The sequence below is a fragment of the Branchiostoma floridae genome, chromosome 8, assembly GCF_000003815.2.
Source record: "Branchiostoma floridae strain S238N-H82 chromosome 8, Bfl_VNyyK, whole genome shotgun sequence".
NCBI lineage: Eukaryota > Metazoa > Chordata > Leptocardii > Amphioxiformes > Branchiostomatidae > Branchiostoma > Branchiostoma floridae.
In genome coordinates this window covers 6,127,606-6,145,203 of record NC_049986.1, presented here as the reverse complement: position 1 = coordinate 6,145,203, position 17,598 = coordinate 6,127,606, and the positions used below count along the sequence as shown (strand labels likewise).

The 17,598-nt window shown below is 37.2% G+C and overlaps 1 protein-coding gene across 1 annotated transcript in view; it reads right to left on the bottom strand.

Moving 5' to 3' along the window:
- Positions 1-11,134: 11,134 nt before the first annotated feature.
- Positions 11,135-17,598, bottom strand: part of LOC118421304 — a gene marked incomplete in the record, with an annotated part of 23,566 nt that continues 17,102 nt past the window's right edge. The window contains 11 exon segments of the mRNA XM_035828537.1: positions 11,135-12,569; positions 12,943-13,129; positions 13,554-13,644; positions 13,842-13,895; positions 14,225-14,363; positions 14,838-14,933; positions 15,537-15,608; positions 15,851-15,936; positions 16,313-16,354; positions 16,623-16,667; positions 16,840-16,867. Coding sequence (XP_035684430.1) covers positions 12,252-12,569; positions 12,943-13,129; positions 13,554-13,644; positions 13,842-13,895; positions 14,225-14,363; positions 14,838-14,933; positions 15,537-15,608; positions 15,851-15,936; positions 16,313-16,354; positions 16,623-16,667; positions 16,840-16,867 — 1,158 coding nt within the window.

The following is a 17,598-nucleotide window of genomic DNA, read 5'->3' as shown; positions in this document are numbered from 1 at the left end:
CAATTCTGAGTGACAGTGAGTAATTAGTTAACGTTTGATCACGCCCATGGGGATGGCAATATTGTATCATTTCAGATCACATCTCGTACAACACGGGATGTAACTGGCTCTCTTTTGGAATCTCTAAGAACAAGGTATATTTGTTGTTTCGTTATCGAGGCGTACGACTACAATAGCTCTCATATGTGGAGAGGCTGTGAGTTGTTAGATTTATTTCATTAAACATACGGTTCACAAGGTTTAATTTTCTGTGTATTTCTTATTAATGCTAAATGCATACAGTTTTGATATTTCAATAGCCTATCCCAGAAACAAAGTAATAAATGTTATTTGTTATTTCCCCAGAACATTGTCTTGTTGAGTCTATTATCACGACATTATGTTCCTAGAATTCCGTACTTAATTGAAAACTTTTAATTTTGTAGCTTTATTTTCTTGTTTTCTTATCACTGATATCATTTTACAAATTGAATATCGAGTTGAAAAACATACACAGTGCATTCAGTATAACGTATTCTATTCATGCAGAGAAGACGTCATAGTTGTAAATGTGTTCGGGGCCGTCTCTTAAGGTGTGGATAATCTCATCCTTTCGTTCTCTGTTTCACGTAGTGTTATTATGCATCTACTGTTATCATTTTAGTTTTAATGTGCACATGATTTTCTTTTTTCTTTTTCATCCATTAGACCACTTGTGTTTTTTGTGCATTAAACCTACAGTCATGAACATGCAATAAAGATTATCATTCACCTGTTATTCATTCTCCTAATGCAGATCATTAAAAAGAACACATTGATTTTTCATGGATTTTGAGAAACCTCAAAATATTATTGTTAACCTACTAATCCAAACGGTATCATATTTTGACGCCAGCAAAGGAAGCCAAAAGCAAAATTTCTCGTGGTATAAGATAGTGCCTAAGGCTATAAAAGAATGTCTGACCACTTCTACCTATATTTCATTTTAACGTTAAAAATATGCCATAGAATGAATGAATGAATGAATGAATGAATGATCTTTATTGCGCAACAATTGTACGGGTACAATGTATGGCAAGTTCGGGTGTAATACATGTACAGAACATCAAAACTAATATCTACGTGGTTGCTTATACATAACAATGGTAAGAGGGTTCTATGTAACAAATGACTAGTCGCTATGCTACTTTAGCTGAGCGGATTAATTCATGGGAAACAGGTATTACTAGAACATAGTGGTACACGATACAGAGTTAACATCAAGTGTTTGTGTCAATACGATTCCTTTTTTGAAAAGCAGTAGATATGTATTGGCCTATGTACAAGGAAATTGCATCAGGACATGACATAAGTAAATTGAAAGTTTCTGAACTTGTCTTAGGTAATGTTATGTTTGTAGTCTTGTTGATAACGTCCATAAGCTTCTGCCTTTCCTCAGTATATGTGGGACATAATAATAGAAAGTGTAGTTCGTCTTCGATACCATGATTGCAAGTAGGACAGCGTCTCTGAGTGGCTGGTATATTATTATATCGACCTTTTTCTATCTCCAAACAATGTGCACTAATTCGCAATTTTGTTATGTTAGCAACAAATGATTTATTTTGAATTGATGAAAGGTACTTTTCGAGAGTGAAGTTGGTCTTGAATTTAGAATAGGTTTGCAATTTGCTATAATTTCTTATCTCTTGCCTCCAGCCAGAAACAAACGTGTCTTTCAGACGTTCCTTGAACACGTTTCCAAAATGTTTGGCGTCAACTGCAGGGTTTAACCAAACATTTTGGAAACCGTGTCTGCACAATATGTCTTGTACATGTACGGCCCAGTCCTGTTCTTGTTCAACAGCAAAATCGTAAGCTTTTTTAACTATTCTATCGTTTGGAAGGTTTTGTAGTCTAAGCCAATATTTAATAAGTTGAGATTGAGCTTCAATGTATAATGGAAATGTTCCGAGTTCACCCCTTACGGCGGCATTAACGGAACTTCTGGGAACTTGAAGTAGGATTTTACAGTAATTGAGAAGAACATGCTCTAGATCAGACACTTCATATGAGAATTTGGGATGTGTCAATAAAATATTTTGATTCGATAGTAATTCCGATTGATATAGAATATTTAATTTGTCACTATATCTCTTAAACCGGACTAGAACAGGACGAGGCGATGTCACATCGTTCTTCTTTCCTAATCGTGTAACCTTTAGGAGTTGTATATTTGAACCTAATATCGGAGAAAGGATTAGCAGTGTCTTTCCACGTGATGCTCTTTTTGTGCATCAATATTGGACATCTATTGTATACGGCCAATCTTTTGGGATGCATTTCCCCTAGGGAAAGGTTATGAAGTATGGACCACATTAACATTGTCTATCTCTGTCTTGTCCATTTATCACAGAACATGGCTTTATTTTCAGGTTGAGATCTTTCATTAAAAATGATGTATTGACGGAAAGTCAATACAAAAATGTAATTGCATACCATACCAGAGAACACACAATAACAAAATGGAATAAGCTAACAGTAAAAACAACGAATAATTGGACAATAATATAGTATGAAATTATCTTTAAAAAGCAAAAATACGTTGTGGATTTTTAAGAAACTACAGCAAAACTCCTTCATGCCGGTAAACAATCATGTAGTGGAAAACAAAATTGAATCATCGATATCATTATAGATGTCTACATATTCTGCAGTTGTTAAAAACAAAGCAAGACACATTTGTCTTTTACTAAGCAGGGCAAATGAGGAACGAACATTACCTTCTCAAAAAAGTAACAATCTTTTCAAATGCAATTTCAAAATATCGAAAACGTAAAATCCCTGTATGTTTGTATTTCTACTTTTAAATTAGTACATGATGGATAGAGGGCGGAGTCCCGCTGTTGCAACAGCGGTCTCCAAGATTGAATCTAACGGTCATCTACGCAATCTATCAGCGGTGTGGGGATCCCATCCCTCCCCAGAGGACGGGAATGACATATCACCCATATCTAGTGGTCCGGTGCCGTCCATACTAATGAGATGACCCCAATAAACGACAAAGGTTGCCCCTCTACGAACGCATCCTGAATTCCTGACGAGCAACTATCTAACCTGATGATCCGGTCTACCGTGAATTGGCCAGGCCCTATTCGGGGCAGATGAAGCTTTTTGCCGCCGGGGTAATCTTTTGTACCCGGTAGAAGCCTAACGCAAATTCCAACCTCGTAAATCTATACTATCGGGAGCAAAAGGTTACCACGTCGGGGGAAAGTTTCATCCGCCCCGAAGAGGCAATGGTCAACCTACGGTAGCCTGGATACCTGGTTAGCAGTTATCTTCATGAATTACATAAGTGAGGACATGGTCAGTGATTTGATACCTACATGTAATGTCGTTAAGGTTTATCTGACGTGCAGGGCGTGAATTGGGTAATCAGGTGCTCTACTGTCCTGGTGATGACGCAAATCATAATGGATAGGTTGATGAGACTTGGTTATGTGCTCATTCTCCGCTTTTTATGGAGGTCATTTAAAGTATAACTGTGTGAGGGAACAATTTATCACAGTGTTTTAGACTATGTCCTCCAGTCTGTATTAGTGATGTACGTATTTGAATGCATCCTGGCAATACAAAAGGTACATGCATCATAAACCTATGTTAGTGGAAAAAACGAGAGACGTGCTTCCGACCTAATATTTTTGAATATCATTTCAATCAAAACTACATAAGGATCATATTTCTTTGCATTACATACTAAGTCTTCTGTTGTCGATTAGCGTAACATTTGAATTTATCACCGTCTTTAGAATATATGCTACTCTCCTGATACGCTGATGCTGTCGCCCATAATGGTAAATTTAATTTTAGAAAATCGCACGCTTTCTAAAAATAGTGAGAAACAAAGCAGTAAGGAAAAAACATATTTTTGTGGTTACTGCCGCCCCCCCCCCCCCCAAAAAAAAACACACACAAACTTACTCATACACACACACTTTATATCCTCACCACCATGCCCTGGTCTTCAAATATTTCTTTTTGTGACTTTATTGGTCATTATGGAATGCTATACGTACCACTATGAGGATAATACAAATATAATTGTTACTTTATAAAATGCATCATGGCAATGCGGCTAAAATCATTGCAGGAAAAAATGTAATTCCAAACTGAGGCAAGCATGCCATGTGCGGAATGCCTGGTAAAACATCTAAAGGAAGTTCTTTCAGCTTATTGTAACCGTGAATCATTACCTGATCGTGTCATCTATCGGGGAAGCAAATGCTGTTATCTACGTTGCTTGCAATATATTTTGCAAAGCGGAAATGGTAATCCTAAAATATGAGTTCCGAGGTGGTGACGCATCATGATTCAACATGAATCAAGTCGCCCTCAATTTTTTTTAAATTTATTTTTTAGTCTCTATTTATTCTATTTAACGCTGGGGGTCTCGCAGAAGTAGTAAGTATCAATCACATAGCCCGATGATGTCGACCAATAACAAGGCCCCATTCCATGTCCGTTATATATCCATAACGTCATATCAGCACCACAAGTAGTGAGTACCAAATCTGTTATTTCCATTGGGGATTAGTTTGCCTATCGCTTTTACTCTAGCTTGTCCACACGTGGACAATTTCATTAATAAGTGATTATAATTATTCATACGGATTAATAAATGTACGTGACAACGTCGAGATTTGGCCATCAATAATTACTGTGGATGGCACCTCCTACGTCATAGTCATGTGAGTGTAATTTTAGAATTTACTGTAAATGCATCTAAGTTCGCGGGGATGTAAATTGTCGGTAGGGAGAATTAGAAAATGGAGTGTTCGTGCAATATTCGCCATAATGCTATAGTCACGTCATGTACAGTATTGGAACCTATGTGCCTTTAACCCTCAAACCACCGTATGGGGTCAAAACTGACCCCAGGCGTATATCGATGTGTGCCATCATGGCGTTTCTGGTCGAAAACAAATTTCCTCCCATGAGTTTGTTTGTATATATGTCCTATAACTTCTTATACGTTTTTAACGAGATTGGCTCATTATTGATTAAGTTATCTTAGAAAGTTTATGTATGGTCCAGTGGGGTCAAAACTGACCCCAGCATTTTTTTAAACAAACCTTTGCGACCCCCACCTGAACTACTTACCGTAGGATCACGAAATTTTCAGAGAATGATGTACATGTAATCCAAAATTAGTGTAACAGCTTTTGTGCCAATATCATGTTATATGACGACATTATGACGTCATTTAGGTAATCTCGGCCGCCATCTTGGATTTTGCCTGATGACGTCATTAAATTAGCATAAATTATGAATATTGAGTTATGAAATTTAAGTTGAATTTCTTAAGATGTAATAAACAACTGATATCTGCTAAGAAAACCTTAAAACTTAAATGTTTAATACAAAATTAGAAAACTTAATAATAAAAATAATTAGCAATAAATATGTCTGTCAGAATTTCGTTGCCATGGCAACATGAAAAATGATGAACATACTTTGTTCACTGAATTTTTTTGATTTTGACATTTTTTAAAAAGTTACCAAGTTTGGTGGCCCTAGCATGAGCCATTCGGGCGCTATACGGCATTGAAGTTGGCATCAAAAACCTCCTTCCCGGTCTGAATCGCATTGGTGCAAAATGTGGTCCTCATGATCTTTTGCATAAATTATGATAATGAGCTAGAAATGTTCTCACCTAATCATGTCAGACTGTTCCACATAGATCAATAAAACTAAACATATATACAAATCACAAGAAGAGTCACACAAAAAACCGTATTTGTACAAACTGTTTTGGGGTCAGTTTTGACCCCATACGGTAATCTACGTCACAAAAAAGCTACGGTGGTTTGAGGGTTAAGGTGGTATCTCACTGCACTCGGGGCACCTGTGCGGCACTGCGGGGTTCGTAGAATACCTAACGAATTTCGGAGACAAAGAGCGAATTTTCTTACATTTGTGTATTTTGTTGTCTTCTAAGTCATATTTTTACGTATCTAAAATAAATCAAATCGGCGAAAATAACACAACAGTGCCGCAGTGAAGGAATTCCGCAGTGCCGCACCGGTGCCCCAAGTGCAATGAGATACTACCTTGACGTATATCCAGCTGGAAAACACTCACACCAGTGACTAGGCAATGCTTGAATACGGACGCAAAAATCCCTCTTGGCAGTGGTGGGGTAATCAACTGTCATTGAACTACCTGTGTCTACCCTTTGGATACCTAGCTCCTCTTGATAGATATGTATTCGATGTTCAAAAATCGGATTTGTCTTCAATTTGAGCTGTGTTAGTACATGCACCTCCCAATGCATTATGATACCATACAATGTATAGTACGTAGTTCACGTAGCACTTAGACAATGTGGGAGGAATACAGAAAACAAATCCGAGGTGGCTTTGAGTTCGCTGTGAAGCTGGCACCGCAAAAAAATGTGAACACAAACAACCGCAAACATTTCTACATTTACAGTAATTGAAGATGGCTGGCGTGTGAATTTGCTGTTGAAATTATCGCTTATTCATACTGTCTATTGTCGTAAAAGCTCCATGACATAATAGCTTCACGCCTCACCGTGTCCTATTTAGCTTGAACATTAAATAGACATATGGTGATTACATAGTTTATCATTCTAACAGGGTTTACCCGTTAGGCTTCTCTATTGATCAGGAAATATGCAATTTATTCCTGCAATACATTTCAATTTCCTCGGCACATATTTTCCGAAGAAGTGAACGTTGCAGTTCATTTTTAAGGTGCACGGTGGCGTGACATTAGACAATTAGATTTAAAGTACACTATATTATGAAAACCTTTAACTTTAAAAGGTTCAAAATTCGAAACTATTTGTCACTTTGCTGACTAATGAGTTTCTTTTCCTATATCTTGTAATACATCATATTCCTAAATAACATTGTTTTATTTTCAGTTGATGAATTTGTAATCGATTTCTCTTGTAACAACACTACAAAACTAATCAAGCCTAAAAGATGAAAATTTATATCTATTACAGCTTAACTGATGATAAATTAATTAAATCCTGTAATAATTTAATGGGGCTAATCATTAGTTCTAGTATCCTTTTCGTGGTTGTTTATTTCTATATGTTGCCATGTGTTAAAATTGCCCCTACGAGAGGCACAAGCCAATCGAGTGTCTTTTTCTATAACAGAGTGGAAACCATTTTCACTTGGTGTATGTTCATTGTTGAGTCATCCGTGTGCTTGACAAGACAAATACGTGGTGTGGAATACGGAATTTGCCTGCCGGGCTCATTTATCGGTTTTGGGTTGCATTAGATTAGCCCCATATGGTGCCTGTGCGTCATACAAAAACGGTAGGAATCATCGATTAGCAATAAACATATATATTCTCATTGGTAATAACTGCACTTTATTCTCCTCTCAAACAACAGTCATTGAAATAGTAGTTGGGACGTAAGTAACAATGCGGCCATTGTAGTTGTACTATTATATTACAAGCATAAGAAAGAATATTGAAAGTTAACGCCAGAATAAAGTGAGCACTGATGCAGCTAGAGTAAGGCGATCTGAATGTGGTATATCGCTGCACTTGGGGCACTGGTGCGGCACTGTGTGTTTCAAACGATTACCCAACGAATTTCGACATAAAGAAGAATTTTCTTACGTTTTGTAAATTTGTTACCTTCTTAGTCATAATTTTACGTATTACGCAATATCTAGATCATAAGAAATAGGCGAACATAACACGACAGTGCTGCAGTAAATCCCTGAGTAGAATATCTACCGTTATCTTATTCCTTTTGTTATTGGTAGTCATTCCTTTTTTAAACAAGCCTTTGTTCAACAGTCTATTCAGACCGTCATTTAACTTAACTCTACGTTGAAATAAATTTATTCATATAGAAAGTGCATAACTGAGAAAACATAAAAATGTAAAGAAACAAACAGGTCGAATAAAATCTATCACATAAATTTGCATTCCCTGCATTTACTACATCGTCTATCAGGCCTAACGATGGTGAATCGGTGACCATTGTGACGTCATTTTCCAACCCTCTTCCTTAAAAAAACAATAGCATATAAATAAGAGACACGCCGAAAACAAAGCTTTCGAAAGAGGATGAAATTATCATACCATCTTAGTTTATCTCTGTCAGTAGAAATAATTCTGAATTGAAGTTGAAATGCAACTCCAGATAAACCATTAAACTTACCCAATTTTCCGATAGACCAACTCGCAGATTGAAATGAGAAAGTCACTGCTTCTGTGACGTCATATTCTGCAGATTAAACAAGTGCCTTGTTGAGCAATATATTATATACTACAAAGTCGCTAATTGTAAATTCCTAATAGGGATGGATCCCTCTTGCAAAAAAAGTCTATTTCTATACCCTTTACTCTTAGTTACTTTATCATTTTTCTACTGTGAATTACAGTTTAAACTTCATTCAAAATATGATTAGAATCTTAAACGTCTATTTATGTTTTGACTAAATGGTACTAAATACATTTAATGACCACGTTCTGTCATAATTTTATAATGTAGTGGAAATAGCAGCAAAACAAATCATTACTCTTACCTTTAAAGCGCGATATGACGATATTATATGACGTTTGATATTTAGCTGGCAGGTGTGGCATTGGATACGTTGCATGCTACATTTATTCCTATTAGCTTGGTGATTATTAGGAATGTGCATATGGTTTCCAATATGTTCAGCGTGTCCTTAGATCACCTTAGGCTTGTAATGTCATCTCAAGCCATTGCATTATTTATAAACTGGGAACCAGAAACAGACGCCGGTTGTAGTGTGTGAGCTAGAGTTCCAAGACTACATACCTTTGGCAAAGGATCTTAACCGTTATGGATGTTTGTCTGGCATGCACCTGGCCTGCACTTGGCTTTTGAAGGTGAAGAAGGGTTGTGCACTTAGACCTCGTTCACACTCAAAAAAATGAAGCGGCTTCAACGTGGAAGCCACTTTGAACGTGCAAGCCGCTTCAAAAAAATTACGTTCACACTCATTACAGACAATCAGATTAATCGCACACAATCCAAGCTGATTGTGATTCCGTACCTGGACTTCAGGTACTTTTTGTACAACATTGTTTGTAGGTTTTCTCAAACCCACTCTTAATAGTCTTATATCATGATCCAGAGAGAGATCTGTTCAAAGATATGCTTGTTTTTTGTGATTGCTTGCTGTGGTTCCTCTCTCTTCGCGTGATTAAAAAAAGCTTTGTTTGCTTCCCATTCCACTTGCCTTGACCCTACAGCGTTTTTTTTCTTTCTATCCAGACTTTATCATTGGGCACAAAAATTAGTAACGTGAGCAAACCTGTCAATGTGGCGTGTGTTCCTGCTCCCGCCGATACATGGATATATAACCTCCAACAGGGGGCAAATCGGAAATTTATATAGAATCTAGCCACATTGCGTTCACACTCGCGATTTCAGCCAAGCGGCTTGTTCACAAGTGTCTCAAACTACCTCCCAGGGATGGATTGCAAACGAGCCGGATCGGTGAAAGTCCAAGCCGCTTGGAGCGTTCAGACTCAAGAAAACGATCCGGATCAAGCGGCTTCCACGTTGAAGCCGCTTCATTTTTTTGAGTGTGAACGGGGTCTAAGTCCCACAGGGACAAGAACTGCTTGCCTCGTGTAAGACGACCCCAGCAGATGCATTTTTTTGTTTAGACTATCCGTCTCCTAGGAGGACTTCCGACCAAAGATGTAAGGTGTTTCTGCTATCCCTGACTCGTGTATAGCTGATGCGTCAAGCCCGAACATGCCCCTAAGTCTACGGACTGCCACAAAGGCCTGTCACTGCCACATGTTGCAGCTACGTACTCATTTTCACCTGAGTACACTTAGGAATGTCATGTTAAGTGTCTTTCCCAAGGGCACAAGATCGGTGACATGGCAAACCTGGGTCCTCTTGGGCCGGAGCCATTTTCGCCACGCGATCTCACCAAAAAATCCCATACGAGAGAGATCACATAATAGCAATTATTCATTAGTAAATCTGTATTTTATATGTACTTGATGTTAATGCAAATCAATATCCAATTATAAAGATATGAGTTATATGATCAAGAATATGATATGTCTATATCATTCTAGATGTTTAATCATACATAAATGATACTGGTGTGCATTTCCTGATGGATACTGTATCTTAGCTCTAATATTCAGATCTTATCTGAGCGCTTTCTACTTTAAGCCGTGCCAAATATGACTCGGGTCATTGACTCGTAACAGTTCATTGTAATGATATTCCATAAAACTGTCAGGGAAATGCCATTGTACAATTTAGGCTATGAAAAAAACAATGATGACACCCTATGGTAACCCCAAACTGGCAATAAAAAAGACAAAAAAAGATAAGTTATCATCCGTTTACTTAGCTTTATATTAGATTCTTTCCATCACGATTCAATACCAGGCATCATTCGAGAATTTTGCATTTTGTTTTTGAAAATTTGGGTTAGCTACAATCAATATGCTCTTTTTTTAGTTAAATCATTTTCAGTAACGATTCATATTCATGATTTAGAGGATTTTAATGAGTTCTTTTGGCGAATTGTTCCTAGAAGACGAGCACTTTAATGAGTACCCACCCGGCAAATGACTATCCTGAATCATCACATCCAGGCACATTGCCAGCGGGACGAATCATCAACCGCATCACGATCAATGTTTTCCCGATGACCCACATCAATGTGAGTCATAAAGAAGGCTATAAACGGCGACCCTACTCCAGCGACTACTGGTCCGGTACCTCGATATACTTTCCCTGGCGCCAGCTCGCCTGTAAGGTATATTGCGTCTTGTCGTTTCTCGGCGTTGGGTCATTTAAAACTTCTTTTTTGGAGATATAAAAATCAATGATAACAGTGGCTTTTCTTCTTCTGCTTTATCATGCATGATAACGATCGTAGGTACAACTATATGAAGGCACCTGGATCAAATATGCCATTCTTGCTCTGGACATACCTTCTTTCAATGGTGTCGTAAGCAGAATGAATTGTCCACTCTATTAAAGTGCTTTAAAAATGAATTGCGGATAGGTAACAATAGGCAATTTATTTTTAAAATTGATATAACATATACATTTTTTTTTCTAATTGCAGACCTACATTAGAAAAAAAACAATAGACAGAATATATGAAAATCATTTGTTTTATTTTTGAAAAGCTTTCCTATACACTAAACATTACCTAAAAGGTTATACAATGAAGCTACTGATTAGATATATCATTTACTATATGTTCTACTAAAAGACTACAAATAGATGAAGGCAACACATGGTTACATTTGGGAACAAATATCATATCTGCATTGTTCTTATAGCTATTATTTAGAATATATTTCAATAAAGTGTAAATGTTTGTGTTTTTGCATTTCTTTTTGTTTCATCAAGTTTAGGCCTTTTAATCTAGCTGTGCCTCCCTTGCCTGAAATTTACGGAATATTTTACAGAACGCCGTTACAGAAGCACTTTCAATTTGATAATTAATAACTTATCAAGATGTGCATGTCCTATCTCGAATTGCTGCTTAACAAATCTATGAAGTACAAATGACGGAATCTATTAAATACAAACTTCTAAAGGGTAAAAAAAACTTTGTAGAATTCGATAGAAATTATGTATGTAACAAAACGGTCTTTTCACATAGTTATGCATAGTTTTATTCATTTCATCCTTTTTGTATTGAAATATCTTTGATATTATATCAAATATTTTAGCCTTTCATCGCGAAACAGGAGAACAAATAAACGACATCTCGAAGCCTGAGACAAAAGGACCTACCGTAAGGTCCAATGACCTACCGTAAGAGCTAAGAAAATCTAAACGTAAAGATTTGCAATTGGCTTAAGATACTGAAAGAAATCTAAAATATTATCCTAGATTAAAATCAAGCCTTAGATCTCATGTTCTAAGATTACAGAGATAATTACATCTTAGTTTGAAAATTTTATTCTATTCAAAAGCAGTCATGCTAATCAATCAGAAAGACTGTGATCATTCAACAATCTTAGGAAAACTAATTTTAAGTTGAAAATTTTGCCTTACAACTATCAAAGGATTTGAAATGGCAACATAAATCGATTTGAAAGCGAATCAAACCCTTCCGCACGACAAATTACAGAATCATATATGCATCCAAAAGACATCCGCCATGTTTTTAGCTGTGTGTATTCACGTGACCTTGGAATCGAAGGTCACAGATCTCACGTAGCTCGACGGTATTATTCGTTATGGAGATTGTAAATTGACAAGACTAGAGAGTGTTAGGCTCATCGTACACAGGCTGGTCATCTGTCTCAACCATCGGGTTATCGTAAACCTCTTCCTCCGCAGTTTCGTTAATGGTCATCATCTTAGCCTTTACGTCAGCCGTCTTCGTCTGCCCATCTGCTCCCGGGTCAGGGGTGGGAATGGTGACGTCATCCTCCCAGCGTTGCCATGGATACTTGACCCTGGCCAGTAGATGCATGAGGGACCACACCCGGTGCACCAGCATGGCCAGGAACTGGATGACGATGATGCAGCCGAAGACAGAGAGGAATACCAGACCGAGTGGGTTGGTTCCCAAGAGCTGAAAGAGTCGTACATACATTTGTCATTTCAAGTTTTATGATTTAAAAACTGGAGAAATAAAAGCTTTTTTTAAACTTTAGTGATGTTGAAGAGAAACCCTGCTGCATTCAAATGTTGGACCATTAAGTCTTGCCCCGTTGAAAGTAGAAGAACATTTAGAGTAAAAGACACCTGGAAGTATTGGAGAAAAACGTTAAGGAAAATAAAGCCTCCATATCCTGGCTTTTCCTATTCAGTCAATCAGTAAAGGTTGGCCAAGCATTATGTCTCTGACTGAAGACAAGGAGGTGGTGCATACGTAATTGTAAGTTAAGTGACGATAAGTCTTTCTTGCAAACTAGTAAAAACAAAAACTCTACAAACGGTCAAACCTGTAAGTTAGCCTGTTGTGCCAATGTCAAGATCAAGGTCAGCCACAGCGCGTTGGACACCGCCAGGATGATTAACCAGGAGTTCCTCAGCTCCTCCAACTGTTCCTTCAGCCCGACGTTCTGACTGAACACGCCGTAGTCCTGCTTTATACACTTGTTCCTGAGTTTAGCCCAGAACCTGTTCTCCCTGGTGAAAGAAAACTTATTATGAAATCCTTTTTGATTAGGATTTTCGGCCGTAGGACATTTAGGGTAATCTTTACATCTCATCCATGTAACTCACTAACCTAGGGAAGACAATAGCTTCAAGTGACCCTTGAGCATTGTTTGTCAACAAATAAACCAATGAAAAATCAAACTATTTTCTTTTAATAGAAAATGAACGTATCGCTGAACTTTGTTTGAGCGTTTATATATTTATCATCTTATCTTTGTAGCAGTTTGTAGTTATAGAACCGCCAAAGTCCAAATAATTGAATTATTTTTAGCCTTGACATGCTTTTATCTTTCTTTTCCGAAGAAGTGATTTTCCTTTTATTTTTAGGTATCTTAAAATATGCATTAAAATGTAATTGGATTTCTACGCAATAAAACTTAGTCAATGTACATACCTGTATCTCACGTGATCCTGTGACACATTCTCCATCTTCTGTGTTGTCAGCTTGCTTACCACCTTCTTTACTTTGTCGATTCGCTCATCAACTGGTTTATTGATACATGTAATAATGATAACACTGAAAGTTTGTAGATCTAATAATAAAGACTTTTTTACAACTACTGATGATTCCTTTTTTCAGCCTAAATGCATTTCGTTAGTTACTGACTTATAAAAGAAACAATAAAATCTTCTCTTTTAACTCTGTTATAAGGAACAATCAATACAAAAAAGTTCAACTTACGTTCGCTTGGATGGCGGAGTTTACTCAGAGCGATCAGCATACGTTTGACGTGTGCTGTGAAATGTAAAAAGAAATCATGCACCATATTCAATACGTGGTCATTACAAAAACTTCTTATAACAGGAACAGCCGCTAGTAAAGAATCTATGAAAAGTCAACAAACTTGGTTTTGAATGGCCATAACTTTATGACCCACATAAAACCAACAATTATCACTATGTAACAGGAAAGGCTTTCTATCCTTTGTGACAAATATCAAATCTTTATAAATAATTGTGCCAAGGGTTTTGGATAAGAATGTTATAAAAAAAAACACGGGATTCCTCGGTAGGACTCATGGCTTCTTCGTGTAATATGTTGAATATACAGGTAAAATTGCAAACCAGCTTTAGTGATGCCCAGGTTCTCCCGGATCTGCTGTTCCTCGATATTGACCAGACTTGTGACGTCATAGCCCTCGTAAACAAACTTGTCGTTGTACTTCTCTAGACCAATCATGTCCAGCCATTCCTCCACTGTTTCCTGTGAATGAAACGTTGTATTAGTTAGCATCTCAAGAAGTTTAAATTTAAAACGACTACGGGTGCAGGTAAGTCGATACAACATTCTATCAACGGAAACGGGGGGCGGTGCCGGCTTTATACCGTTATCTATGTCACTCTTTCGCATATCTACGTACTTTCACATTTTTTTGTGTTTTAAAATGCATAAAAAAAGATCGGAGAACTGTTGGTTGTGCAATATGGGCAGACATAGTATTTGTTTGTTTATTAACAAGTAAAGCAAATGTTACGTAATCGTGCCAAATATGTAAAGAGGTTATAACTATTCTAATTAACAAAAACAAGATTACACAAGGATGTCAACATTGCTAAAAACTGCACCACAATGATATCTCAGATTATTGCCGTTAATTTCTGAAGTTGTGTTTTAAACACAGTGTTTTCATGGTTAAACATGACTGTCATGAAAAAATTTTAAGATAGAAGAACGAACCGGCACTTTGATGTCTATTTGATACTCTGACAGCTTGTCGATCTCCCTCAGTAGGGCGGGGCGATGGATCTTTGTCACGCCAATGAACTCTAGGTCCTGCGTAATGAGTTTAATACGAGTTCAATCTTTAAAAAAAATCTGTGCCTTTAAACTTTAAAGAAATTGTACATTACAATGTAGCGATGTCTTGATAGATGTGATAACATATTTGCATTACTTGTAGATAACCATTTAAAACGTGTGTTGGTACTCTATCATAGTATAATAAGAATATCAAATTATTATCATAATGGGTGGGTAGAATTCCCTTTGCAGCCGATGGCTAAAAAGAGAGGAACGTAAAATAGGGGTGGTCACATAGCACACAGAACCTAGTCATCTCATTTTGAGGTGCGGCCATATGAATATAGATTTTGATCCACTCACATGCACACCGGGAAGAACACTTATTCAATAAATACCCTTTCGATATATGCAGCGCGTTCTTAAATGTGCTTAAGGTGTGGCTCTACTCAAACACAGGATCTCAATTTAACGTCCTATTTGAGGAAAGTCTCTTGCCTAACCCAGGCACTCCTTTCCAGTAAGGTTACAAAAGTCGTCTAAAGTGCCTTAAAAGGGCACAAGATCGGTGCCATATAAACGGATTCGAACCCAAACACCCTTCCGTTACATCCCACTACAACGCAATCGACCTACCCCGTCGGACATCCCTGCGATGAATGTGGTGTCGTCGTAGCCATGTTGGAGGAAGCTGTTCAAGTAGCGATCCTGAAAGACACATAGACAGGTAATTATTAACGAAAGATGTAAACTTCGACAACGCTGACATTTGCGTTTTCCTCTAGTCTCAATGATCATAATCTTAGAAATCTTCAGCTAGAAATCGATCACTAATATCAAGTTATATATTCTTGCTTGCGTATTTTACATAATGAAGACTACCACGCAAATTTACCTCTTGTTGCTTTTGAGCATAGTTATTGTTTTATCATTTGGATCATGTACACCACCTTAAACTCTGCAGGTAGCCACATGGCTGTTGACAATTTGTCGGTATCCAACAGGCTCCTTCTCCAGGCAGATTGTTTTCTTGTGGCTACAAAAGGAAAATATGGGCAATTTGTATCGTTACAATGATGATGACTCTACATTTCGTAATGACTACTTCATGTCTTGATGATACCATTATTATTATCATCACCAAGATGGTTGTGGCTTTGGAAGCGTTTGTTTGTGAATTTGGTCTATCTGTATGTAAATAGGTAACTTAAATGCGTATATGCCTTATTCATGTGTATATAAATGGGGAGTATACGTCGAGAGGGATTGGATGGATTGTATTGATGTAGTTTGTAAGTCTTGATAAGACTATGAAATCAATAAATGCCGGTTTTGACATGACAAGGTTGTTCTTTATTGTGTTGCAGGTAGAATTTTTTGCGCAGCGGAAAGAAGAAAAATATGGATGTTACCTCTCCTGGCCATGCTCTGACCGGTACGTGGCTTAAACCATCCTGAAAATGAAAATAAATATATTTTCAAAATGTACATGTTACAGATTTTTATGTTTTGGCTGTTGAGCAGCCTCTAAAAGAGTCTAAGTACTACTGAGTCTATTAATTTGAGCATACTCAATGTCATTTTTTTAACATCTTGATTCATTAATCAGAAGGTTAGCATTGGCTATGAAATATAGAATTATCGAAATAATTTTCTATCATCAGATATGATATCACTTATAGAGATTGATGTATTGCTGGCAGAGTAATATTAGTTAGATACCTGACTTCTGTACTCTTCTAGCACTTGGTCCACCTTTTCCACTTCCTGAAAACAAAAAGACAACTTTATGTTATATAAATTCGCTAGGTATTTACGAATAGTATGTTACAAGAATATGAATAACAAAAAAGGAACAAACCATTGCTATAAATTATTGTTCTTATACAATAAATTTGTTTTAAAAAGTATATGACATTTATTCATGTTCAAAACGTACCTTTACGCCCTAGCTGACCAAGAGAGAACGCCACTGCGCCGAAACCTGTGTAGTAAGATGGTGAAAATTTAAGTATAAGAACGTATTAGACGTGCCTCAAAAGGGTATTCAAAGTTGCAGCAAGTAGCCTATGTGGATTAAAAGATTTTTTAAACGTTTATTACTTATTATCATATAGCCAGGCGCCGCGGACCAATCAGAAGGCCCCGTTCAACGTTGGTTATGACGCCGTAACACTTCGATTCCGGCCAGGCAGGTGCAAATTAACACCAGTGGTGTTAATTCATTTTGAATTAACACCGGTGCTGGTGTTAATTCATTTTGAATTAACACCGGTGCGGGTGTTAATTCATTTTGACCAATCAAAAGGAACGAAAGAAAGGTATATTCAGGCATTGGCCAATAAAAAGGAGCAAAACATATGCCGGAGCAGACTGCAAGGGGGAATGGCTCCTTCTGTTAACATTGATAATGAGTTTTGTTTTTCTAAAAAGCCTGCAATGTTTCGAATATTTTCTGTGGAAATTTTGGTTTCAAAATGCAATCTGTAATCTCCTTACATATGTATGTACCAAATGTGAACTTTCAGAAATTCGACAAAGGAATTCACACGTATAGTACCAAGGGATCTATGCGTCATACAGGAATTTGCAAGTTTGGGTAGGCTATATGATAATAACTTTAATGCCCCGCCTTATCCTCGGTGTATATGGTGAGATAATCCCTGGTCAGGTGCGATAAGCACCTCATAAACCACCT